Source organism: Talpa europaea (genome assembly GCF_964194135.1).
Source record: "Talpa europaea genome assembly, chromosome: 8".
Taxonomy (NCBI): Eukaryota; Metazoa; Chordata; class Mammalia; order Eulipotyphla; family Talpidae; genus Talpa; species Talpa europaea.
Window position 1 is genome coordinate 68,777,111 of NC_140075.1, and position 27,638 is coordinate 68,804,748.

At 37.1% G+C, this 27,638-nt stretch overlaps 1 protein-coding gene across 1 annotated transcript in view; it reads left to right on the plus strand.

Moving 5' to 3' along the window:
• NUBPL (NUBP iron-sulfur cluster assembly factor, mitochondrial) overlaps positions 1–27,638 on the plus strand; it is a gene marked incomplete at both ends in the record, with an annotated part of 174,993 nt that overhangs the window by 129,513 nt on the left and 17,842 nt on the right. Inside the window, one exon of the mRNA XM_084241299.1 lies at positions 8,075–8,160. Coding sequence (XP_084097425.1) covers positions 8,075–8,160 — 86 coding nt within the window. The remainder of the gene's footprint in view (positions 1–8,074; positions 8,161–27,638) is intronic.

The following is a 27,638-nucleotide window of genomic DNA, read 5'->3' on the forward strand; positions in this document are numbered from 1 at the left end:
TTTGCAAGCTAATAACAGATACCAGTCAAATTAGTGAAAATCCACACTATCTATCAGGAGGCATAATTATACTGTCATCAGACTTGTGAACAGAAAATCTATATTTTAGAGAAGTAGTAATGTGAGTATATTTTTATAATGTAGAGTAACAAGTGGAAGAGTTTATTTGGATAGGATAAAGTTATGGAAAAAAACTTCCCCTTCACTTTATTAAGTAGGAATTGATGCTTGCATGAAACTTTTGGAAATTATTCTTGAAATAGAAGGGGTAAAGACTGAGCAGTTGAGAGGGGAGCCATCATGGTATGGCCTCTTCTTTGTTCTCTTTTAGGGAAAGGCAGAAGTGGTGCAGAAAATAGTCAGATGGTTCTAGTGTGGGTCCTGTTTTGATTTCTTTTTCCGAAAGAGGGAAAAGTTACTGTGTATAGCAGAGTAGTCAGCTAGATAATATGCTAAATATCCTTCGACTCGGGAGAAACTGCACTAGCCAACTGATGTTACATTATAAAAAATGAGATGATGCTGTTTCTTCCTAGCTAGGACCCTTCCTGTCTGGACCCTTTAGATAGAAGGAAATCAGAGTCTTTTCTTCATCTCATTCATTTAAATGTGTAGGGTTAGGAATTTTAAATTAAGCTGCCTTACTATTTTGGTCCTTGTTTAAGTGAAAATAATTTATTGTTTATGAAAAGTATTGGACTTGAGAAAAACTATATATGTCCATGTTAGCATTTTCCCCTTTACCAGCAGTTGACTTGACCTAATCAGATATCTTTTTTATGGTAATGTTCTTTGCCAATTTGGACAGTGGTTTTTATAATATGAAAACCCATAGGGGTTTGGAGGATTTGAAACTTATTGTTCCTGTGTTAAATAAGTGAATGACTATAGGCCATCAATTGAGATAGTTCACTTAATGGTCTGATATTTACTCTTTCAAAGCAAAGGAAACAAAATGATTTCAGTTAGGTAAACTAAATAAAATATGTAATTGTTTTTCTAAATAACTTTTTTTGCCTTCTAAATCATTTTAGAATGTGGAAGTAATTCTTTGAAGACATCCAATACTAATCTTTGAAAAAATAGTTGAAATCTCAAGAAAAAATATTGAACTCTTTTGGATTTTTAGTACTATTATATTTTTCTACTACAGTATTGCAATTTATGACCTCAAACTCTTAAGCTACAAGCATGCTTGTACCCTGAAATTAATTCCTTAAGTCATAGCTTTTCCTAGTATTCAGAGATATTAAGCATTCATTTATATTTTCAGTTTACAAAATGGAACTTTAAAGGAGATCATCAATTTTGAACTTCTTCCAGATACACTGTCTTTCCATGCAAATGTTAAGCAGAGTTATATTTGGCAAGAATTGCATAATGCAGAACAGAATTATTGTTTTATTCTTCAAATTATATATTTTTCAGATAAACTTGCTTTGTTGTTACACAAATTATAGATAACTGTTAAAGACTAAAAACTATATTTCAGGGTGTTGTTACCTTTAAGACGTTCCTGGTACTGAATCTGAAATTTCAGTCAGATTGGAAATGAAATTATAAAAGTAAATGTAATTTCTGATCTAAATGTAAGAAGAAATAAACTTTTTTTAGGGCTTAATATTTGGGTCAACTATATATTAAAGTTGTAAGTGCAAATAGCATCAGAATTATCAACTTCTGAATTATTTGACATGGAAAGGCCCATGATTTTAAAACCTTTTCCAGATGGTTCCTATTTAGTCAGCTTTCAGAAACACTTTGTCTAGACCAACTTATTTGATGTTTAATTTGTTGGCCATCTAACCTGTGTTTGGATGGGAAGCTTCTGGGATAGTTGATTCAAATTTTGTAGTCTAAGAATTTCTAGATAGTTCCTCATGACATGCCTTACATCTTTAAAATTCCTTAATGTTCTAATGTTCAGTGAATAATATAATGGCCAATAGATAATCAGATTCATATTAAAAACTACTTTTAAATCCATTAAATGTTTATATGTATAAAAGTAAAGTTCTACAGCCTAGCATTTAAATATTTTTATACTTGGTTATAGATATTAGAAATATGATCAGTAAGTATAGCTTTGAAAATATCTTCACATCTTAAATATGACAGCATTTGGAAATGAAGCAAAGCTTTTCCATATAAAGTCTCAGTTTCTGTTTCGTAACATACACCTGGTTTAAATAAAGTTGGGGTAATCAGAGAATAGCAATTCTCCTCTCTGGAGTTTATATTAGAGAAAGAATGTGTACAAAAAGCAGTGTGTTCCATTATTAAACAAACATACTTTGGTGGTGGCCCACTTTTGAGCATGGGCAGGCTAGGCTGTATGCACATCTAACAGAATTTGAAATGCAAAATATTCCTCAAAGGTGTTTACTGATTGGCATGAAGGTGGATTGAAGACAGGAAATTGAGGATTTTATGTTACTGGAAACATAAGAAATAGGACGAAGATAAAAAAGGGGGATGGAAGGAGGGAGAGAGGGGAGAGAGATCTCAAGAGCAATCAAAAGAGAGCCAATTATGAGCCCAAGATATTTAAAATCTCTGAAAGCCTTACTTATCCCTATGGTGCATTTGTGAACATGCCCCTAGTGAAGACTCTTAACATTAGATGAGGTGATCAGAAGTCCATTACCTGTTGACTCTTGTACTGAAGGGCCAATCTTTGTCTGCAAACAGCAAATATGCATCCAAATTCCTTTGAGGTACTTAAAATCTTAAAGTTCCTAAGTGTGCTTTCTTTTTCTGTAGTTTCCACCAATTTTTGTGATTTATAATTCTTTTGGGCAGTAGTTGACATATCTCCTATAATAAAACTCATTTCAAAGTGAGCAAAATAATGACTGATCCGTAAGTTAATCAAAGAATGGAGCACAGTGTCCAACATAGTGACTTGAAAAATTTATTTCTATTTCCTATCTAAACCCAGTCTTGTGGGTACATTTGAGGTGCCTCTACCTTTTTAATCATGTTTCATTTAATCTTATACTGGTATTAGTAAGTATTACTTGATTACATAGCAAATAATATATTTCCGGAAGTTTGGGGGTTGCACAGGAGAAAGACAGGGGAGAGCTAGAAAATATCAAAGCCATTGTACTTCACAGTTAATAAGCAATTGTTTATTTGATATTGTTTATGTTAACCTAGCAGAAATTGAATGGTTATTTTCTTTTATTGCAGGTATATCTTTATATAAATTGAGGAGAATCAGCAGCATTAAATATTAGAGCACTGTGGACATTAAAAATAGCAGATAGTTCTTTTAAGTTATTGACTTTACATTGATGTGCTCAAGAATTGTAAGTTATAGAATTATTGACCTACATATAATTTTGAGTAATTTTTGTTACACATATGTAATGGGTTTCAACACTGAAGTTCCCAGTCAGGCATGGGAATTAGATACAATCTATGCCCTGGAGACTTAGACTGGCATAGTTGAGTAGTTCTACATTGGTATAATTATGATCAGCCTAACATCTGGAATAATCAGATTTATATGTTTAACTACTCTGAACTCTCACCCAAATCAGATAGGCATTTAAAAGTAGATTTTCTTCTTAATAGTGTAGGAAATTAACAATTGAGACAATACTCTGACTTTATGGGGATATTTGCATATTTGCCAGTAAATCTCAGCTGATAAAATTTCTTTTTTAAAAAGATTACAAACATGGGGGCCTCCCTGGTGGCGCAGGGGTTAAACACCACACTATGAAGCAATCCTCAACCTCTGCAGCAAGAGTTCGATCCCCAGCCAGCCAGGGACTAACCCACATGGTGAAGGAGACCTCTCCGGTCTTGCCTGCTGCTCCCCTCAGCAGTGTACTTCGGTCAATCTGCCTCTTCTGTTCTCCACTCTGTCTCTTGTGAATCCTCTCACCCCCCTGCATCTCTGGCCTGTACCCCAGCTCTTGTACATGTAAATAAATAAATCTTTAAAAAAAAAAAAAAGATTACAACTTGGGAAAGAGCGTTTAAACAATATTATTGAATTGTTTGAACTTATTTACCTTAGAAAATGATTAGGAAATTCCATGAGGTTTTTGAGATAGGTGTTTTATGGCACTGTATATTTACTCTCAGAAAACAACTGCATTTATTGCAGACAACATTCTTTATGTTGCTACTCACATTCCTTCTGGTCAGTAGAGGGAGCACAAGTTTTCTAACAAACTTTTCATCACAAAACTGAGGTGACATCATCAGTGACGGTACAAAGGGGGAACAAATCTAGGTCTGTTTATTTTGGTTCATGTTCCATGAGCCCTGTGAAAAATGAAAATTTATTAAGTAGAAAGTAACCAGAAAGATAAAATGTATCAGATTTAGACACCACACTTTAACTAGAGAGGTGCAGAAAAAGAGCATAATTTCTTTAAAATTTGAAAATCTCAGTTGTGATGATGTGTGGATTGGTTATTGATTAAATTTAGTTTTATTTGTGATTTTGTTTGTTGTTATATTGCTTTATTTCCTTACCATAGATTCTAAATGTTATTGTAAGTCTGTCTAAAGTGGTTACTACTTTTCTGTAATTTCCTTTTTTATTGAGATAATGCTGGTTTACATTGTTGTTTGTGTTTTGGGACTGACTATATGACCCCCCTTCAGGTGATATTACCATAGTGTATCCACTACCAAAGTGCCCATTGTCCACCACTACAGTCCATTGTGCCCCCTCCCTACTTTGTTCTTGATTCTCCCCTTCTCAATCTCTCTCTGGATTCCCTAGTTCTATAGTCAACTTTCAAGGATTAGTTTTTAAATTTGGCTTTATCTGATCCTTTGTTTGGTTTCTATATATTCCACCTATCAGTGACACCATCCAGTATTTGTCTTTCTCCTTCTGACTTAATTTGCTTATCATAATCCCTTCCAGCCCCATCCATGTTGCTGAAAATAGCATGAGTTTGTCTTTTTTGATCCCTGCGTAGTATTCCATTGTGTATATATATGAAGTGGTTACTTTTATGATGAGCTTAATTTTGGTACAAAAAATGAGGTGGTGATTTATGTGTGTGCTGCTTTTTGTATTCTTTAAGATCCAGGATTTTTTTCTCAGAACAGTGTGGTAAATACTGATTGCATTGTAATTACTTAGCCATTAGTTAAGAAAATATATTTAATTCAAAAAATTGTACACCAAAAAAATCCTTTATAATTGTAGCTTATACTTCTAGTGGGATATTTCCATGTTTTGTGAACATTTGAAGATGATACTTGTTCTATCAAAAACTTGTGGTGTATCACTGCTGCTATTTTAATTACTCTACAAAGAGATGATGCAGATGCTTATTTGTGATACTGTGTTAGAGATTAAGTACAGACAGGAACAAGTCATTTTAAGATTTTACAGCTATCAAAATAATATCAGTAAACATTTTTATAACATTTTTACATTGAAAAAAATGAACAGCTCTGTAAATTAAGTTAGGCCAATTGGAAATAGGTTTCTTTTATAGAGGTTTCTTTTTTAAATAGGTTTCTTTTAATTGAGATGTGTTGAGTTTTGGTGAGCTATTCAAGGATATATTATACATTAGTAGAGTCAACAAAACCAAAATCTAGAGCTCTTGACTTCGTAGTTCAAGGAGTTACCAACTTAAGAGTTCATGCAGCAGTAATCTAAGATGGATGGTGTGAAAAAAGGAGAAATTGTTTACATTACCAATCCTTTGTTAAGTGCCTGTTTTGTGCAGGGCAATGTGTCATTAATTTTGTTTGATTAAAATAACTGCCACAAAAACTACATTGTGTTGTGGTAATACAAATAGTACACAAAGAGCATTTAAAACAATAAAAGATTCATCACATATGAAAGCTAAGGGTACTTTTTAGGGCTAATGAAATAGAGAACTCTTCATAAGCTAGTATGGCATTGAAGGGGGAATTTGGAGGAAATAACCAGGGGTGTTTCATTTACAGGTGAAGAGAATGACTGTACTTCTTGGAGTAGGTAACATTTCATGTTCTCTTAAATAGGTTTACTAGCAGTCAGGTTGAACAAGATTGGTTTTGGGAACTATAATTAAGAAGAAATACCAAATCGATGTATCATCAGAGAGATAGTTTAGACCTTGGAGACTACCTAGTCCATTTGCTAATTTTACAGCTAAGGAAACTGAGACCTAGAGTCATTCTTAGTTATTTGCTCAAGGTTAGTTACATTGCTTGATGGGGGCAGAACTAGAGTTAAATTCCTTCTAAATGCCTGAATATGAAAAAATAGTGATATAGATTAATAACATAGAATTTACAAGGTGGCAAATTGTGAAAAATATATTGATGTAAAGTTGAATATAATTTTTGCAGAGATGTGATTTCCATCAATCTTTAAAAGAGGGGAAAGAGACCTGTTGGCTGATTTTCAGTTTTTTTAGGCAGCGTAAATCAAATAGAAAAACGTAGTGATCCGTTGGACATTTTCAAAAGTAGGATGAGCTGCCTGATAACATATATGAAGATGGCATTCCCAAAAACATCAAACGAATTTTATCAATAAGAATAATTGAATTTTAGAGTGATTAAGTCATTACCCTAGACTTTGAATTCTGATTCTATTTGAATTCCAGAGGTAGTGTTTTACAAGTATCAGTAATACAGCCTCCTTCTAACAGAAAAATAATCTCATATCCAATATCCCATATTGACTTACTTTAGTTATAATATTAACTAGGTGTAAACAAAAATTCTTAAGCTTTTATTTCTTAAATAATTTTTGAAAAACTTAGTTACAAATTAAATACCAGAAAAGCTTACAAAGTCAATAAAATTCAAATTAATGACATTAATTTAATGTGAAAGATGAATTTTTTTTTTCTGAAATGAGAATACTAATTGCAAGATGAATTTGTAGCTAAGTAAAAGAACTATTTTGCAGTTTCTTTTTTAGTTTGACAAGCTTATATGCCACATGCTTTGTGACAACTTAGTTTTGCAACCATGTTTCTCTATTCTGAGTTCTTCAAAATATCCTTCAAATAATACTATGCAATGTCATTTGACTGTCACTTGGTGCATTCATTTATTTATTGTTAATTTTGCCTCTTTTATTATTAGCTATAATAAAGTACTGCCACTTGGTTCCAATTTGATAGTTTGTGGCTCTAAAATGTTATGCCTGTGTATGGTTAGTTATTAGATAATATTCATCTTGGTGATTAGGATATGTTTTCAGATTATCATCTAGAAGAAACCATAAAATTTAAGAAATTCAGATTCTTTAAATCATAACCAGGTCTCTAGTGTTTCCACTTAAAGAAAAAATTTAAACTTCACTTTTCCTAGAAACACTATATGTTAGAACCATCTGGTTTCTACAGAGTAATAATGGAGACCCAGGAAAGCCTCAATCTCCACCTACTTTTCAACACTCCCTTATTTAAGGCTGCCACTATTTTGCATTTGAACTTCTGCCAGAGTTCTTAGTTTTATACACAGCAAACTATTCTCCACAATGTTCTATACTAGTAAGTTTTCTTTGACACAAACTTAGGACTCAACTTAGGAATCACCTTTTTCTGGAAACTTGCCCTATTGCATCTCCATATCTTCTGCTTCCTTACCCTTTCTATGATCACTTTCACCGTCTTCTCCCCCAGATTGAATTAGATATCTTTCCTTTATTCCTCCTTTAACACTCTAACACATTTTGCATACCTGCTTTAATGGTTAGCCTGTTGTGTTAATAGTCCTTAGTTTCTGGCTTCCCCAAATAGGCTATTAGCTTCTTGAAAGTAAGGCTTGCGTTGTGCATCTTCTAACTGCTATATTATCTGAATGTGAGGAAGGTTCTGGTGATAATAGTTGTGATCTTAAAACATGGTCAGTCATTTGTCTTTAGAAACTTAGAACTGAAGACTCAAAGATAAGGAAGAGCAAATTAGATATTTCCTCATCTTTCCCATTCATGTATGTAAAATTTATACAAATTACCTAAATAGTTAATACAGTAGAGACTTCTAGCACATAAGCAACATAATTTTGGAAGTAATCTTTCTATAAAGAATAAAATGATAGTGTCATTTTTGACATCCTTTTGTTTTCTTTTGATTAGGTGCTGTGATTGTCTCCACACCCCAAGACATTGCATTGATGGATGCACACAAGGGTGCTGAGATGTTTCGGAAAGTCCATGTGCCTGTAAGCATTTATAGCTTCATTGTTGCAAAAATACTAGATACTCCTAACTAAATAAGCAAGGCTTAGAGAAATAGAATGCAAGTTTGATTTTAGATATGATTTTAGGTACATATTTCACCTTTATTGTTACAATAAAAATACACATATAGGTGCAAACATGTATACACATTATATTACATAAGAATAATTCAAATGCCTGCAGCTATCACTGACAAAAAAAAAAAAAATCACAGGAGTGCTTTAGTAATGTATTTAGATGGAGAGACTTCAAATAGATCACCAGTGGATAAACAGGTAAAAAGAAATGACTTTTTCCCTTCTGTCTCCTGCAATTTAACTCATTTATAGCCACCCTTCTAAAAACAAATCTAAGGATTTTCTATACAATATGGCAAAATAAAGCGAGTTAAAAATAAAACAAAGGACAGTTAAAATCAGGTGGAGTTAGAAGTAGTCTGTAAGCAAATTGCATGCCATTAAGGGACCTAAATCCATGTTAGAAGTATGCCATGACTTTTCTAGCAGCCATGGGAAAGCAAGATAGGACCATTATAAAACTGTCTGTTTTCATGAGCTTTCATGAGTTTTTTAAAAGAGCTTAATGCTCAAGAGAAAGAGCTGAGACCAGAGAGACATAGACCTTCCCACCAGCCCCCACTCACCTCTACCAGGTTCTCAGAGCAAAGAAACTGTGTATATAATAAACACAGTCTCACCACCTTACTGTTAGTGTGCCACAGCAAATACAGGCAGACTTGTGCCAAAGGAACAGTTTAGAACATGCATTTTAGTACAAAGTCAATTTGATGCATCTGTATATGTAGTTAACTGACACTGTAGCTTGTGGTGACCATGGCTGTGGGGTAGGTCGTGCATTACTTTTCTAGTTAGGGGATCTAATGACCATAGTTGCCAAGTTTTGCATTATAATCCTTATATTACTTTCACTCACATGAGGCACTTGACACTACCCTGTAAATATAGAGGCAAACAGTTTCACACTGTTAACAGATTATTCTCCAGGCTCTCAGAGCGTGGAACAAAAAAAATCCATATGGAACACAGTAATTGGGAAGAAGGATCGTCAGAAAGCCCAGGTTAGGCTGTTGCTAGGTGGTTGCCACTGAAGAATAAAAGTTGAAAATATTAGCAAGGAAGTATGAGGAAATTATTCCAAGTGACAAGTCTTATACTTTATAAGGCGTAGGGCTAGTGCAGGGATTACTTTGGGGAATGAAAGAACTATTTGTTATCAGAAAGTTAATACTGGAGTTTACATTTGCAGAGGTAGAGCAGTTCTGGGTCATGACAAGGCCTAGCATGTAGCTGGTAATGGTGTGTGGGACTGAGGTGGACTAGAAATGAAAGTCATTGGAACTATATAATCTTTTTAAAAATCTTCCTATATCTTTATTGTAGAGCTCTTTTTTCATTCCTATGTTTTAATTATTTGTCCTCTAAATAGCAAAAATTTTAAATGTGATAGAAAGTATTAATCATCTTTTAAACCTGTAGAAAAGATAGGTGATTAGTAATCATTTCAAGTGAAAGAATGAGAATCTTTCAGGAATGAACTCTGCAAGCAGTGGAACAACTGTTGTGCAACAATGTTGTAAAGGGGACCCCAACTCTGAGTGGAGTTTATTTTTGATGACCCTGAGATCTCTATGATTTTCAAGTGACTTGGAGTCTATCTAAATTATCATGGAGCCTCTGAAATTAGAAAATGTTTCATAAATGTAAATGAGAAATGTTATGTTTTGTTTAAACCACTTTATTCCATTTTTTCTCTGGTTTTTAGTCTTGCTCTGTTTTTTTTTTCTCTTTTGAAGTGCATTAGTTACCATGGAAACAGTGATATCATTGGAATTCATTGGTATGGACAGAGTTTAGTAATATCTTGTCTACAAGAACATTTTGAAGTTAATTTAAATGATTTTTTTCAAACTCAAGGCTCAGATAGGGGAAGGACAAGAAGAGATGAACTATAAAATTATCTGTTCTATGCCTGAAATGATATCAACTCTGCCAAATCCTTGATTATCTCAGAATTTATAGATAGGCTTTTTTTAAATAATAAAAATTTTCAATCACACGTTTTTAATGGCAAGTACTTTATTGTTCTGTGTCATTCTCACACACTTTTGCTACCTTCTTTTACAAGGAAGGCCCAGACACCTCAATTTGCTTTTTGATTTTTGTTTTGTTTCTTAATAAAGCTCTAATACTCTGGTTTATATAAGTATCTCAGGCTTTTCTCACATGATCTACAACTGTGATAAATTTTTAAAAATTAATTTTTTTTAATTGTGGTAACATTAAGAAATCTCTCCATCAGGTGTCACCACTGTAGGATACCAATCACCAAATCACCTATAGTCCACCACCGTAGTCCATGGTGCTTCCTCCTCTCTTGTTCCTACCCCTCTTCCACCTCTTTCCTTCTCTGGATGCTTCAGTTCTATAGTCAGTTTTCAAGAGTTAGTTTTAAGGTTGTCTTTTCTGGTTCTTTGTTGTGTTCTCTATATTCCACTCATTAGTGATACCATCTGGAATTTATCTTGCTCTCTCTGACTTATTGCACTTCACATTATCTCTCCCAACTCCATCCATGTTTGTGCCAATGGCATGAGTATCTTTTTTGGTTGCTGAGTAGTATTCCATTGCAATATATATATATATATATATTTAGAGAGAGAGAGAGAGAGAGAGAGGAAATAAACTTTAATATAACTTCAGAGTTGGGAAGGAGATTACCTAAGAGAGGGCTGGATAGAGAAATCCCTGTGATGCGCTCTCTCTCTCTCTCTCTCTCTCTCTCTCTCTCTCTCTCTCTCTGTGTGTGTGTGTGTGTGTGTGTGTGTATTACATCTTCATTTTCCATCTATTTGGGCATTTAGACTGTTTTCATATCCTGGCTATTGTAAATGCTGTTGCAATGAACATGGGAGTGCAGTTTTCCTTTTGAAATAGTGTTTTTGTGTTCTTTGGGTAGATATCTAGGAGTGGAATTGCTGGGTAATATGGCAGACCTATTTGAATTCTTTTGAGAAACCTCCATACTGTTTTCCATAAGAGCTGGACCAGTTTACATTCCCACTGATAGTGTATTAGGGTTCTTTTTTCTCTGTATCCTTGCCAGCACTTATTGTTTCTGGTTCTTTTGATATGGGCCATTCTCACAGGAGTGAGATGGTATCTCATTGTGGTTTTGATTTGCATTTCTCTGATCATAAGTGATGTTGAACATTTTTTCATGCAGACACCTCAATTTGAAATACTTCCTACCATTTGAACTTGTGGAGTCACAGAAATTTCACTATCCTTTCCAGCTTTGAAAAGTTTTATGAAAGTTTATTTCCTCTATTATTCCTCTACAAAGGAATCACTTAATTTTAATTCAATAAATAATTAATAGTTTATGTATTCTACATATATGCTTATTTACTGTGAGGGTGAATGCTAAGTGCTGATGATAATTTAAGAAAACGAGGTGGGATGGGGGTGGTGAAGCCTTTGTTCCAAGGACTTTTCATCCTGTCAGCTAACAACATTATGTTGTGCAGGGACCCTAAATTCTGAGGAATGTGAAAATACCTTCTTCTCTGTCATTGTCAAGAAGGGCTTTCATGGAAAAGCCCTGCTTTTCTTTTTTTTTTTCATGGTTCTATAAATTTTGCATATGCTGTTTCCTTGCCTGATAAGCCGGTGTTAGCTTGAGAACGTATATTTGTTTTTCAAATCAGGCATCACTACCTCTAGGTAGTTTTTCCAAACTGTCAGAAAAAGTTAATTCTTTCTTTTTTGAAAGAATTACTTGAACACATATCTAGTTTGGCTTTTATCCTGCTACAAATTTACCTATCAGTCTCCACAGAAGAATGTGAGTTCCTGGAGGGCTAGAAAACATGACTCAAATATGCTTAAATGTTCAGTTACTTGACATATACAGGCATAAGGTAAATACTTACTAAGTTGGTATTTGACCTGGGATGTAATGTCATACTAATCTGCCATTCTTTTTTATCTGCAATTTATAGACTGCTTTGCCTTGCATTTTCTCTGCCACTGCCAAAACTGGTCTTCTTCCACTTCCAGATTTCCACAGTTTCTCTCCTCGCAGCCTTCAGCATGCTATTTCCCCACCTAAGTATCCTTCACTTTGAACATGGTAATTCCTTTGTATCATCTGGTATTTAGATTAATGGGCACTTTCTATGGGAGACATGTCTTACACCTCTTTATGATCCGGGAACATTCCATCTCCCCTTCTGTAACTTTCACATTTGTCAGAATTTTCATATTTATAATGCCATACTCTAAGCTGCATGAGTATAGGATTATACTAACTCCCTCTGTATCTAGAACATATAGCTGTTCCCTAAATATATATTGGATGAATGAGTGGTATAGGATTTTCATTTGCATATCAGGGGACTGGGAGAGAGACAGAATTTAGTCTAAAAAGAATCAGGATATCATAAGATATAGGTGTTCCTTTGTCTGTAATTGAAGTGGTATGAGTTGAGTGTGTCTATGTTAGGCCAGGTTTGGTAGAGCCTTAAGCGCCAAGCTAAGGAATGTGAACTTTCCTCTTGAGCTTTTACAGGAATCCATAAATAATGCCGGATAGGAAATAGACATAATTAGAATGGCATTTTAAAAGGATTTAATCTGGTGGAGATGAATAGAAAGGATAGGAGCCAGGAAAGTGTGGAGGCAGTGAGGAAGCATTTTGCAATGGTCAAAGTTATTTAGAGTGCAGGTTGTGACCCTCAGTGAGTCATGAAATCATTATAGTGAGACATGTAACCTAGTTTTTAAATAATATCAAGGTAAATTGCACTTAAAGAAAATGTTATTTCATAAAGATTTGACTCATGTGTTTTTTTGGATCAAGATGTAAAATATTTCTCTTCTCAGAAGACAGTTTTAATAAGTAAGAAAAACATTTGTGTAGGTGATAGACATTAAGGGTCTGATCTATAATGATGGCAATGAAAATGGACAGGAGAATAAATGTAATTGATATTTTAAAGGAAATATTAATGAGCTTGGAAATTGATTACCTAGGATAGGGGAGAGGGAAGCAGAAATCACAGGGACTTTAAGAGTTATGCTGCCATTAATTAATCTACCAGGAGCTAATTTTTTGTTCATGATAACAGTTAACTGGAAATAAGAGTTTAGATTCTGTCACAAATTTCTACCCTTATTTTCTGTGAGGGTTGTGATTTAAAATTGGCAAAGAAGAAATTGGTAGAGAAAGTGACTTGGTGTTAGCCTTTTTAGTATTATTTACATCACATGATATATATGAGCATTCCTTTTCCTCATAGCACTAGATTTATTGCTTAGCTGTGGATTTGTAGCCTCTTGACACATTATTTTTTAGCAGTTAGGGAGCTAAATTCTTTAAGCATATAATCTCTTTTATGATTGTGAATTAAATTACTTTAGAAATGTTTTTGTAATTTTTTAGGAAATAGGATACTGCTTTCAGAGGCATTTTTGCACAGTAAAGATGGCTCAAGCTCAGGCGTTCAAAGCCCACTTCTGTCACTTTGTAGCTATATGACTTGAGCAAGTTAGGTAACTTTGACTCATCTTTGACTAAATTTCTCCTTCATAGAATGGGGATGTGGCAGTATTTCCCACAGACAATTGAGGTGAGAAATAAATGAGATAATGTACTTAGTGGGTTTACTACAGTGCAAAATCTAAACAAAGTCAATAAAATGTCATGTAATGAATATTGTATATTATAATTACTTTTAGGATATTATGAAGCGGATAAATTCCTAGGTGTTTTGACTAGTCCTTTTATTTTGTTACTAAGAATATTATCAACTTTTTAAAAATTTTTTTTTTGGGTTTATTTTTTTTTATTTATTTTTATAAATTTTATTGTTATATTCCCCATACAATTGCAGCCCCCCCATTCTGACCCCAATCCCTCCCCTCCCGCCCCCGCCCCCCTAAAAGTGTCTCTGGTTCATAGTTTTTTGTTGATTTTGATTTTCACTTTCTTATATTCATTTTCCTGGTCCCTTATTTAAGTTTTCTAGATTCCTGCTATGAGTGAGACCATCCGGTATTTTTCTTTTTCTTTTTGGCTTATTTCGCTGAGCATGATCCCTTCCAGCGCCATCCATGTTGCTGCAAATTGCATGTGTTTATCTTTTTTGAATGCTGAGTAATATTCCGTGGTATATATGTACCACATCTTCTTGATCCAGTCATCTATTTTTGGGCATTTGGGTTGTTTCCAAAGCTTAGCTATTGTAAACAGTGCTGCTATAAACATAGGGGTGCAGGTGTTGTTTGGAATTGATGTTTCTGTGTCCTTTGGGTAAATACCTAGGAGTGGAATTGCTGCATCATATGGAAGCTCTATGTTTAGTAGGTCCAGAAATCTCCACACAGCTCTCCACAGTGGTTGGACCAGTTTACACTCCCACCAACAGTGCAGAAGAGTTCCTTTTTCTCCACACCCTCGCCAGCATTTGTTGTTGCTAGTTTTTTTAATATGTGCCATTCTCACTGGTGTAAGATGGTATCTCATGGTAGTTTTGATTTGCATTTCCCTGATGGCAAGTGATGTTGAACATTTTTTCATATGCCTGTTGGCCATTTGCATTTCCTCTTCAGAGAAGTTTCTTTTTAGCTCTTCTGCCCATTTTTTGACTGGATTATTTTCTTTGTTGTTGTTGAGTCTCATCAGCTCTTTGCAGATTTTTGTGATCAGTCCTTTATCATTAGTGTTGGGTGCAAAAATGTTCTCCCAGTTGGTGGGGTTTCTCTTTGTTTTTGTTATTGTCTCTTTTGCTGTGCAGAAGCTCTTTAATTTGATGTAGTCCCAGCTGTTTATCTTTGCCTTCACTATCACTGCTTTGGGTGATGTGTTTGTAAAGATGTCTTTGATGTGCAGATCACGTAGTGTTTCGCCTATATTTCCTTCTATATATTTTATGGTTTCAGGTCTTATGTCTAGTTCTTTAATCCATTTTGAATTGATTTTTGTGTATGGTGTGAGGTAGTGGTCAAGCTTCATTCTTTTGCATGTAGCGACCCACTTTTCCCAGCACCATTTATTGAACAAACTTTCTTTGCTCCAATGCATAGTCTTTGCTCCTTTGTCAAAGACTAGTTGACCATAAATCTGTGGGTTTATTTCTGGATTTTCTATTCAATTCCATTGGTCTGTATGTCTGTTCTTGTTCCAATACCATGCAGTTTTGATGATTATGGCTTTGTAGTATAGTTTGAAGTCTGGGAGTGTGATGCCTCCATTCCCTTCTTTTTTTTTCAGGAGAGCTTTGGCTATTCGGGGTTTTTTGTGATTCCATATGAATTTCATCAATAATTGTTCTATTTCTTTGAAGAATGACATTGAAATTTTGATTGGAATAGCATTGAATCTGTATATTGCTTTTGGAAGGATGGCCATTTTAATAATGTTTATTCTTCCAATCCATGAGCAGGGGATGTCTCTCCATTTCTTTGTGTCTTCTTCTATTTCTTTTAACAGTGTTTTATAGTTTTCTTTGTATAGGTCCTTTACCTCTTTTGTTAGATTTATTCCCAAATATTTGATTTTTTTTGTTTCAATAACAAAAGGGATGGTTTTTTTTATTTCTTCTTCTTCAGATTTATTGTTTGTGTATAGGAAGGCTACTGACTTTTGCATGTTGATTTTGTATCCTGCCACTTTACTGAACTGATTGATGAGTTGAATTAGCTTTTCTGTGGAGTTTTTGGGGTTCTCTATGTATAATATCATATCGTCTGCAAATAGTGATAGTTTGACTTCTTCTTTTCCTATTTGGATTCCTTGGATGTCTTTCTCTTGTCTTATTGCCCTGGCTAGGACTTCCAGTATTATATTGAAAAGCAGTGGTGAGAGTGGACATCCTTGTCTTGTTCCAGATCTTAATGGAATTGCTTTCAGCTTTTCACCATTGAGAATGATACTGGCTGTTGGCTTGTCATAGATGGCCTTTATGATGTTGAGGTATGTTCCTTGTATCCCAAGAATTTCAAGGGCTTTTATCATGAATGGGTGTTGCACTTTGTCGAAAGCTTTCTCAGCATCTATTGATATTATCATATGGTTTTTATATTTCTTTTTGTTGATGTGTTGGGTAACGTTGATTGATTTTCGGATGTTAAACCATCCTTGTGCCCCTGGAATGAATCCTACTTGGTCGTGGTGAATTATCTTATGGATACATTGTTGGATTCTGATGGCTAAAATTTTATTGAGGATTTTTGCATCAGTGTTCATTAGGGAGATTGGCCTGTAGTTTTCCTTTTTTGTGTTGTCCTTGTTCGGTTTTGGTATTAGTGTAATGTTGGCTTCATAGAACGTGTTTGGTATTGTCCCTTCCTTCTCAATTTTTTGGAAGAGTTTGTGAAGGATAGGCACTAATTCGTCTCTGAATGTTTGGTAGAATTCATTTGTAAATCCATCAGGTCCTGGGCTTTTGTTTTTGGGGAGGTTTTTGATTACCATTTCAATTTCGCTAATTGTAATTGGTCTGTTTAGGTGTTCTATTTCTTCTTTATCTAGCTTTGGGTGATTGTAGAGTTGTAGGAATTTGTCCATCTCCTCTAGATTATTAAACTTGTTTCCATATAACTGTTCATAGTAGTTACTGATTATTCTTTTGATTTCTGCTGTGTCCGTTGTGATTTCTCCTCTTTCATTGATGATCCTGTTTATTTGTGCTTTCTCCCTTTTTTCCTTTGTGAGCCTGGCTAGGGGTTTGTCTATTTTATTGATTTTTTCAAAGAACCAGCTCTTGGTTTCATTGATCTTTTGGATTGTTTTTTTTAGTTTCAATTTCATTTATTTCTGCTTTGGTTTTTATTATTTCTTTTCTTCTACTGGTTTTGGGGTTTTTTTGTTGTTCTTTTTCTAGATCTTTGAGCTTCGAGATTAGGTTGTTTCTTTGAGTTCTTTCTTGTTTCTTGATGTGAGCTTCTATTGCTATATATTTTCCTCTTATTACTGCTTTTGCTGCATCCCATACATTTAGGATATTGGTGTCCTCCTTGTCGTTCAATTCAAAAAATTTTTTAATTTCTTCTTTGATCTCCTCATTAGTCCAGTGGTCTTCCAGTAGTGTGGTTTTTAATCTCCATGAGGTAGGAAAGTTCCTTGCCTTCTTTTTATGGTTTATTTCTAGTTTGATGCCTTCATGGTCAGAAAAGATGGTTGATAGGATTTCAATCTTGGTGTATCTGTTGATGTTTGTCTTGTGCCCCAGTATGTGATCGATCCTGGAGAATGATCCGTGTGCGCTTGAGAAAAATGTGTACTCCGTTTTTTGGGGGTTTAGTGTTCTATAGATGTCTGTTAAGCCCAATTGCTCTAGGTCCTTATTTAGAGCTTTGGTTTCTTTACTTATTTTTTGTCTTGTTGATCTATCCATTGTTGATAGTGGTGTGTTGAAGTCTCCCACTACGTATGTGTTTTCTCTGATGTCTGTTTTCAGAGAGGACAACAGTTGTCTCATATATTTTGGTGCTCCTTCGTTTGGTGCGTATATGTTAATGAGTGTTATTTCTTCTTGAAGTATTGTCCCCTTGATCATAATGTAGTGACCATTGGGGTCTCTTTTTATCTTTTTGAGTTTGAAATCTGTTTTATCTGATATAAGTATAGCTGTTCCTGCTTTCTTTTTCGGTCCATTTGCTTGTAGGATTGTTTTCCATCCTTTAACTTTGAGCCTATTTTTATCTTTTGTAGCTAAATGTGTTTCCTGGAGACAGCAAAAGGTTGGGTTTTGTTTCTTAATCCAGGCTGCAACTCTGTGTCTTTTTATTGAAGAGTTTAGTCCATTTACATTTAGAGTTAATATTGATATGTTAACATCTGTATTTGCCATTGTGTTTGTCTTTCCTTTGATTTTATTTATTTATTCTTTTAATAACTTTTTTTTTTTTTTGGCCTTCTTTCATTGTTATTCGTCCCTCTGAGGTTTTGGCTTTAGGACTCCTTGTAGTATTTTTTGGAGTGGGGGTTTAGTTGCAATGAAATTCCGGAGTTTCTGTTTGTCTGGGAAGGTCCATATTCTTTCTTCAAAGAGGAAGGAGAGCTTTGCGGGATAGAGTATTCTTGGTTGGCATCTGTTTTCTTGGAGTCTGTTGACTATGTCCCTCCACTCTCTCCTTGCCCGTAGTGTTTCTTCGGAGAAGTCTGATGTCAGCCTGATTGGCTTTCCTTTGAATGTTATCTGTTTCTTCCCTCTTGCCAGCTTCATTATTTTTTCCTTGTCCTGGATTCTTGGGAGCTTTACTATTATGTGTCTTGCTGTATTTTTTCTTTCGTCGTGGAAGTTTGGTGTTCTTCTTGCTTCTTGTATATCAATTTTCAGCTCCTTCTTCACATTTGGGAAGTTCTCTTCAATTATCTCTTTGAATATTTTCTCTGTTCCTACTTCTCTCTCCTCTCCTTCTGGTATTCCTATAACTCTTATATTTCCTTTCCTCATGGAGTCAGATAGTTCCCGAAGTCTTTCTTCATTCTTTTTCCTTCGTACTTCTCTTTCCTTTTCTGTTTTGGTTCTTTTTATTTCTGTGTCTTCAAGAGCACTTATTCGTTCTTCCATTTCATCAATTCTGCTTTCATTGCTTTTCCCAGAATTCTTTAGTTCTTCCACTAATTCTTTGATCTCCTGCATTTCTTTTACTTCCCTCTTTAGGGACTCAATTTCATTCTTCTGATCGTTGATTATTTTTCCCTTATCATTGTTTTCCTTTATGACTTCTGTCAGTTTTTTAATCACGGCAATTTTAAATTCTCTTTCTGGAAGGCTCAGAAGTTCTTCCAAGTTACTGTCGTTGCAATCTGGGGGCTGGTTTTCTTTTTGTGGTGTGCTTTTTCTCTGGAGAGTTGCTAGGTTGCGTGTGGTTCTTCTCCTCCCTACTGTCTGTTTTCTAATTTGCCGTATGCGTTGGGACACCGTGTTGTTGGGACTGGCCGGCATCTTGGGTGGGCTTCTCTTCTCCCCTCTGGTTCCTCCAGGAGTCATCTGTCAGTTTCAAGCAGTCTTTATTGGAGAAAGGTCCCTGTCCTAAAATGTCGATGTGGGGACACACTCCCCTGTGCGCCTGGTCTGCCCCGGCGGTGGGTTCCTGCTCCCCCTCTGGGCTTGGACTGCAGGCCAGAGGGGGTCTGGCGTGGGCGAACTTCCCCCGCTCACCTCTGGCTCCTGAGGAAGCCTTCTGCAGGTAGTCTTTACTGAAGAAATGTCCCTGTTCTAAAATGGTGATGTGGGACACACTCCCTGCGCGTCCGGTGTCAGGCACACTCTTCTGCGTGCCTGGTCTGCCCTGGCTGTGGGTGCTCGCTCTCCCTGTGGGCTCAGACTACTTGTTCGGAAGGGGCCGGGTGTGGGCTAACTCCCCAGCTGGCCACTAGCTCCTTCAGGAGCCTGTGCTGGCTACAAGTCGCTAGGTGGCACCAAAGATCTCTCCTAGAGCCCTTGGGGAGCTGATTTTCCACCCCGTGGGACAGGGAGCAAAGCGGGGATGGTAGGGTACACCTCAACGGCTTTGGGGTGCTGTGTCTGCCTAGTGCCCCACCGTCGTGGGGAACCCACGCCCCTAATTTCGTGCCCCGGGTCTCAGTTCCAAAGCCCTCAGTTCCAGGACGCGGGCTGTAGCCCAGTTCAGTGGCGCGGGAATGGCGCCTTTTGCACAGCTCCCGTGCCTGGGCGCCTGGTTCCAGCTTACTCAGGGAGGGACCTTCACCTCAGTGAGGACCTCCGCGCGTCTCCCCGCAAGCCTAGGTCGTCTCCCAAGCCTAGGTCGCAGGCGCGGGGACCTGGGCAGCCGCGATCCTGGTCTGCACTTGCTTTTCAAGCGCGCCGAGCGCGCCGCTATCCGTGCAAGCTTACCTGCAGCCCGGGCTGTGTGCGCGTCTCCCGGGGTCTTTGTTCTTCTCTAATGGCGCCCGGAGCCGTTCGCTCACCGCCGCGGCGAATCCTGCAGGGTTCGCCTCAGCTCCCGTTCACGGGGTGTGGTGGCTGCAATAGTTCCTTTCCACTCACAGACCTGCTTGCTGTGTCCTTTGTTCTTGTTGGCCGTTTTGGTTTGTTGTTTCCCTCCTCTCTGCCGGTCGGAGAGTGCCGCCTCTGTGGGCGGGGGAGGGGAGCCCAACTTTTTAAAAATGTAAATGAATAGTGTCTGAGTTTTCCTTATTCCATGAGAGTTTTTGTTGAACCTAAACTGTTCTCTTCATGTAAACATGTTAAGTTACTAAAGGTATTTAAAGTCTAAAATTGTGCATTATTTTAAGTTTGCATTATTTAATGTAGGCTAGATACTGTCATAAATAAACTTCAAGAATGTAACAATACAAACATAACAGAAATCTATTTCTTGCTCATATAACAGTACTAGTAGATGATGGATGTACTAGTAGTAGGTATGATGGATGGCCTTCTTCCATGGAGTTGTGAGGCTGCGGGATCTTCTGCCATTTTCAGATATGACTTTGAAGGTTGCCCCAGTGCCATCCTCACTTGAGCCAGCCAAGAAAGAAAGACAGCACAAGATGAGATTTTTTTTTATGAACCAGATTAGGATCATACTTCTACTCACATTCCACTAAAACTCAGTCATATGAGCTCATGTCACATTTCTCAAGAAGCCTGAGAAATATAGGTTGGCTACAGGACAAGGGAGTTGAGACAATAGATTTTGGTTAAAAGTTATCTATGCTCGTTTGACCCGTTAATAGGTACAGATTAAAGTCTAATGTGGTCACCAAACTTATTTTTTTTCTTATAAACAATTTTGAAAATTCTATTACTATTTCAGCCTTGTTTTTAAATATTTTATTTTATTTTTAAAAAATTTATATTTTTTTCAGGTTAGAAAAAAAAAAGAGCCCTACTGTGATCTGGAACTTTTTAGAGTTTATTAGGAAGGGTTAATGATTATAGTTTCTTCCAAGAAAAATCATATGATCTTAGGAGCTAAAATAGATGATTTTATCAAAGTTTTTCCTTCCATTTTTTTTTTTTTTTTTTGTCAAAGGCCCTACAAGTTGCTCTGAGTGATGATGATCCCAAACTGTGGCTTATTATTTTTCTGGCCCAGAAATTAAGGTAATGTTGGCATCATAAAATGTATTAGGGAGAATTTCTTCTTGTATATTTAAAAAAATTTTGAGCAAGGTCAATATTAGTTCTTTAAAAGTTTGATAAAATTCATTTGTAAAGCTATCTGGTCCTAGACTTGTTTTTTGGAAGTTTTTACTGCTATTTCAGTTTCTATGTTTGGGTTGGTTTGTTCAGTTCATCTTTCTCAGTTAATCTTGGTAGAGTATATTGAGCTAGAAATTTATCTATTTCTTCAAGGTTATCAAATTTATTGGTATATAGTTATTCATGGTAATCTTTTATAATCTTTTGTATTTCTTTGCTATCTGTAGAAATATTTCCTCTTTCATTTGTGATCCTGTTTATTAGTGATTTTTCTCTCTCTTTTTTTTCCTATTGCCTAGATGAGGTTTATCTTTTTTGTTTTTCTTCTCACACAACCAACTCTTAGTTTTATTGATTTTTTTTTTGTAGTCTTTGATACTTATTTCAGTATTTCCACTTTATTTTAAATATTTCTTTCTTTTACTAACCTTGGGTCTTTGCTGCTCATTTTTGAGTTGTTTTAGGTGTGAGAGTATATTGTGTTTTGGGAGAGATTTTTCTTGCTTTTTAGTATGGGCCTGCATTGTAATAATCTTCCCCCTTAAGAAAAATTATGCAATATCACATAGTCTCTGGTAACTTGTATCATTATTTTCATTTATCTCAAGGTACTTTTAAATTTCTGCTTGCATTTCCTCTTTTATCCAATTGCTGGTAAGCTGCATATTGTTTAATCTCCATGTATTTATAGCTTTTCCTTTTTTCCTCTTTTTTTTTATAATTGATTTCTAGTTTTATGGCATGTGGCTATAGATGGTACAGGTATAATTTTAATCTTTGTGGTTTTATTGACTGTTAACTTGTGTCCCAAGATAGGGTCTATTCTTGAAGCTATCCCATGTGCACTTGAAAAAAATGTATGCAGTAGTTTTTGGGTGAAGTTTTCTACAGTTGTCTGATCTACCTCCTCTTTAAAGCTGTTGTTTCCATAATACTTTGGTTTTTTAAAATATGTCCATTGTAGTAAGTAGGATATTAACATCACCTGGTACCATAGTCTTGTTATAATTTCTCTCTTAAATTCTGTTATTGTCATAATGCTTGGTGCTTTGTCACTTGGTGTATATATAATTATGTGTTGTTTCTTCTTGTTATATTAGACCCTTAATTATAATATTGTGTCCTTTTTTCTTTTTACTTTTTTTTTAATGATTTATTTTTATTTATACACGAGCCGGGGTACAGGTCAGATGCGTGGGAGGGTGAGAGGATTCACCAGAGATAGAGTGGGGAACAGAACAGGCAGATTGATGAAATACACTGCTGAGGGGAGCAGCGGGCAAGACAGGAGAAGTCTGCTCACCGTGTGGGTTGCTCCAAGGCTGGCGGGGATCAAACCGGCACTGCAGACTGCAAACAGCTTCATAGTGCTGCGCTCAACTGCCTGCGCCACCAGGGAGGCCCTTTTTTTACTTTCCTTAATTGAAAATATATTTTATCAGATACAAGTATGGTTGGTCCTGATTTTTTTTTTTTTTCTTTTTGGTTGCTATTTGCTTGTATACTTGTCTTCCAACCCTTAGTTCTAAGCCTATGCTTGTCTTTTTTGTTAAGGTGAATTTCTTGTAAACAGCAGAAGGTTGGGCTCTGCTTTGAAATCTGTTCACCTGCACACTCCATATTTTTAACTGCTATTTTTGTGGATTATGTTCAGTTGAGTAATGTGAATGTCATAGGGCAAGAGATTCCAGGGAACTAGAGGACTCTCCATCAAATTTGCTAATCATTTGGGTTCTGTTCATTTAGGTGGGCAAGGGAAGACAGGAAAGTGATAGATTTTAAAATGGGGAGGAGTTCTGTTGACTGCCAAGAAACTGTCCTTTTCTGTCAAGAAAAGTATAATGAGAGTGTTAAGGGAGTTCCATGGTCAGGATCATGGAGAAGGGGATGACGTCTATAAGAATTAACTGTAGCAGTGAGTAGTAAGGATGATTCAAATCAGGTCTTCTCTTTCAACTGTGCTCCTAATTCTTATGGTAAATTGCCCCCCTAGCCTGTATTGACTCATCGTTATTTCAGGTCACCTAATTCCATGAACAAGTCTTTTGTAGTCCATGACTTGTTATCTGATTTGGTAACTTCCACATACACATTAATGACCCAGCTGGTTTAAATTTTGACTTATTTATTAACTATGTGACCTTAAGCAAATAATTTAGCTTTAGTGTTTCGTGATGCAGTCACTGTGGGTTAAATGAGGTGATTGTGTGATAGATAGATAGACAGACAGATAGACAGAAATTGTCATACAGTACATGGTGCTGCAAAGGTAGCTCGGAATGTTATTGTCATAGTGGTCATTTTAGACATTATAAATTCTCATTTTAGAATTCAAGACAGAAGAGTTGAATTGCACCACATGGACCTACAGCTAATTAACTGGTCCTGGATGCAGGCTACTCTTTCATTGTTTTTTCTATGCCAGAATAGTTCTTTTGAAAGAGAAAATAAGAATACCCATATAATTTTTGTATATTATAATGTCTGTACACATGCTTTAAGGCATATACAAAAATTTATTCAAGGCTAGTAGAGAAAAGCATTTATACATCTAATCTCTTTCAGTTATGATTATTCTTTAACAGCAAGTTTTTCCTCCTTGTTTTTTCTTAAATCATAACTTTTAATCTTTGTGACAAATTCCAAGCAGTAAGAATTTAACCTGATTGTAACCTTGAAAAATTGGATTATATAGGTCCCAGTGAGAACTGGGACACGGAAGATAAACGGGTGACTCCAGCAAACTACCCGAAGAAGAAGAAAGTGGCCATAAAAGAGGACCAGAAGGGAGGGAAGCGCAGAACCCTGCTCCCCTCCCCCACCCACAAAGTCGGCACTCTCCGACCGGCAGAGAGGAGGGAAACAACAAACCAAAACGGCCAACAAGAAAAACGGACGCAGCAAGTGGGACTGTGAGTGGAAAGGAACTATTGCAGCCACCACACCCCGTGAACGGGAGCTGAGGCGAACCCTGCAGGATTCGCCGCGGCGGTGAGCGAACGGCTCCGGGCGCCATTAGAGAAGAACAAAGACCCCGGGAGACGCGCACACAGCCCGGGCTGCCGGTAAGCTTGCGCGGAAAGTGGCGCGCTCGGGGCGCTTGAAAAGCAAGTGCAGACCAGGATCGCGGCTACCCAGGTCCCCGCGCCTGCGACCTAGGCTTGGGAGACGACCTAGGCTTGCCGGGAGACGCTCGGAGGTCCTCACTGAGGTGAAGGTCCCTCCCTGAGTAAGCAGGAACCAGGCACCCAGGCACGGGAGCGGTGCAAAAGGCGCCATTCCCGCGCCACTGAACTGGGCTACAGCCCGCGTCCTGGAACTGAGGGCTTTGGAACTGAGACCCGGGGCACGAAATTAGGGGCGTGGGTTCCCCACGACGGTGGTGCACAAGGCAGACACAGCACCCCAAAGCCGTTGAGGTGTACCCTACCATCCCCGCTCTGCTCCCTGTCCCACAGGGTGGAAAATCAGCTCCCCAAGGGCTCTAGGAGAGATCTCTGGCGCCACCTAGCGACTTGAAGCCAGCACAGGCTCCTGAAGGAGCTAGTGGCCAGCTGGGGAGTTAGCCCACACCCGGCCCCTTCCGAATAAGTAGTCTGAGCCCACAGGGAGAGCGAGCACCCACAGCCAGGGCAGACCAGGCACGCAGAAGACTGTGCCTGACATCATACGCGCAGGGAGTGTGTCCCACATCACCATTTTAGAACAGGGACATTTCTTCAGTAAAGACTACCTGCAGAAGGCTTCCTCAGGAGCCAGAGGTGAGCGGGGGAAGTTCGCCCACGCCAGACCCCCTCTGGCCTGCAGTCCAAGCCCAGAGGGGGAGCAGGAACCCACCGCCGGGGCAGACCAGGCGCACAGGGGAGTGTGTCCCCACATCGACATTTTAGGACAGGGACCTTTCTCCAATAAAGACTGCTTGAAACTGACAGATGACTCCTGGAGGAACCAGAGGGGAACAGAGAAGCTCACCCAAGATGCCGGCCAGTCCCAACTACACAGTGTCCCAACGCATACGGCAAATTAGAAAACAGACAGTAGGGAGGAGAAGAACCACACGCAACCTAGCAACTCTCCAGAGAAAAAGCACACCACAAAAAGAAAACCAGCCCTCAGATTGCAACGACAGTAACTTGGAAGAACTTCTGAGCCTTCCACAAAGAGAATTTAAAATTGCCGTGATTAAAAAACTGACAGAAGTCATAAAGGAAAACAATGATAAGGGAAAAATAATCAACGATCAGAAGAATGAAATTGAGTCCCTAAAGAGGGAAGTAAAAGAAATGCAGGAGATCAAAGAATTAGTGGAAGAACTAAAGAATTCTGGGAAAAGCAATGAAAGCAGAATTGATGAAATGGAAGAACAAATAAGTGCTCTTGAAGACACAGAAATAAAAAGAACCAAAACAGAAAAGGAAAGAGAAGTACGAAGGAAAAAGAATGAAGAAAGACTTCGGGAACTATCTGACTCCATGAGGAAAGGAAATATAAGAGTTATAGGAATACCAGAAGGAGAGGAGAGAGAAGTAGGAACAGAGAAAATATTCAAAGAGATAATTGAAGAGAACTTCCCAAATGTGAAGAAGGAGCTGAAAATTGATATACAAGAAGCAAGAAGAACACCAAACTTCCACGACGAAAGAAAAAATACAGCAAGACACATAATAGTAAAGCTCCCAAGAATCCAGGACTAGGAAAAAATAATGAAGCTGGCAAGAGGGAAGAAACAGATAACATTCAAAGGAAAGCCAATCAGGCTGACATCAGACTTCTCCGAAGAAACACTACGGGCAAGGAGAGAGTGGAGGGACATAGTCAACAGACTCCAAGAAAACAGATGCCAACCAAGAATACTCTATCCCGCAAAGCTCTCCTTCCTCTTTGAAGAAAGAATATGGACCTTCCCAGACAAAGAGAAACTCCGGAATTTCATTGCAACTAAACCCCCACTCCAAAAAATACTACAAGGAGTCCTAAAGCCAGAACCTCAGAGGGACGAATAACAATGAAAGAAGGCCAAAAAAAAAAAAGTTATTAAAAGAATAAATAAAATCAAAGGAAAGACAAACACAATGGCAAATACAGATGTTAACATATCAATATTAACTCTAAATGTAAATGGACTAAACTCTTCAATAAAAAGACACAGAGTTGCAGCCTGGATTAAGAAACAAAACCCAACCTTTTGCTGTCTCCAGGAAACACATTTAGCTACAAAAGATAAAAATAGGCTCAAAGTTAAAGGATGGAAAACAATCCTACAAGCAAATGGACCAAAAAAGAAAGCAGGAACAGCTATACTTATATCAGATAAAACAGATTTCAAACTCAAAAAGATAAAAAGAGACCCCAATGGTCACTACATTATGATCAAGGGGACAATACTTCAAGAAGAAATAACACTCATTAACATATACGCACCAAACGAAGGAGCACCAAAATATATGAGACAACTGTTGTCCTCTCTGAAAACAGACATCAGAGAAAACACATACGTAGTGGGAGACTTCAACACACCACTATCAACAATGGATAGATCAACAAGACAAAAAATAAGTAAAGAAACCAAAGCTCTAAATAAGGACCTAGAGCATTTGGGCTTAACAGACATCTATAGAACACTAAACCCCCCAAAAACGGAGTACACATTTTTCTCAAGCGCACACGGATCATTCTCCAGGATCGATCACATACTGGGGCACAAGACAAACATCAACAGATACACCAAGATTGAAATCCTATCAACCATCTTTTCTGACCATGAAGGCATCAAACTAGAAATAAACCATAAAAAGAAGGCAAGGAACTTTCCTACCTCATGGAGATTAAAAACCACACTACTGGAAGACCACTGGACTAATGAGGAGATCAAAGAAGAAATTAAAAAATTTTTTGAATTGAACGACAAGGAGGACACCAATATCCTAAATGTATGGGATGCAGCAAAAGCAGTAATAAGAGGAAAATATATAGCAATAGAAGCTCACATCAAGAAACAAGAAAGAACTCAAAGAAACAACCTAATCTCGAAGCTCAAAGATCTAGAAAAAGAACAACAAAAAAACCCCAAAACCAGTAGAAGAAAAGAAATAATAAAAACCAAAGCAGAAATAAATGAAATTGAAACTAAAAAAAACAATCCAAAAGATCAATGAAACCAAGAGCTGGTTCTTTGAAAAAATCAATAAAATAGACAAACCCCTAGCCAGGCTCACAAAGGAAAAAAGGGAGAAAGCACAAATAAACAGGATCATCAAT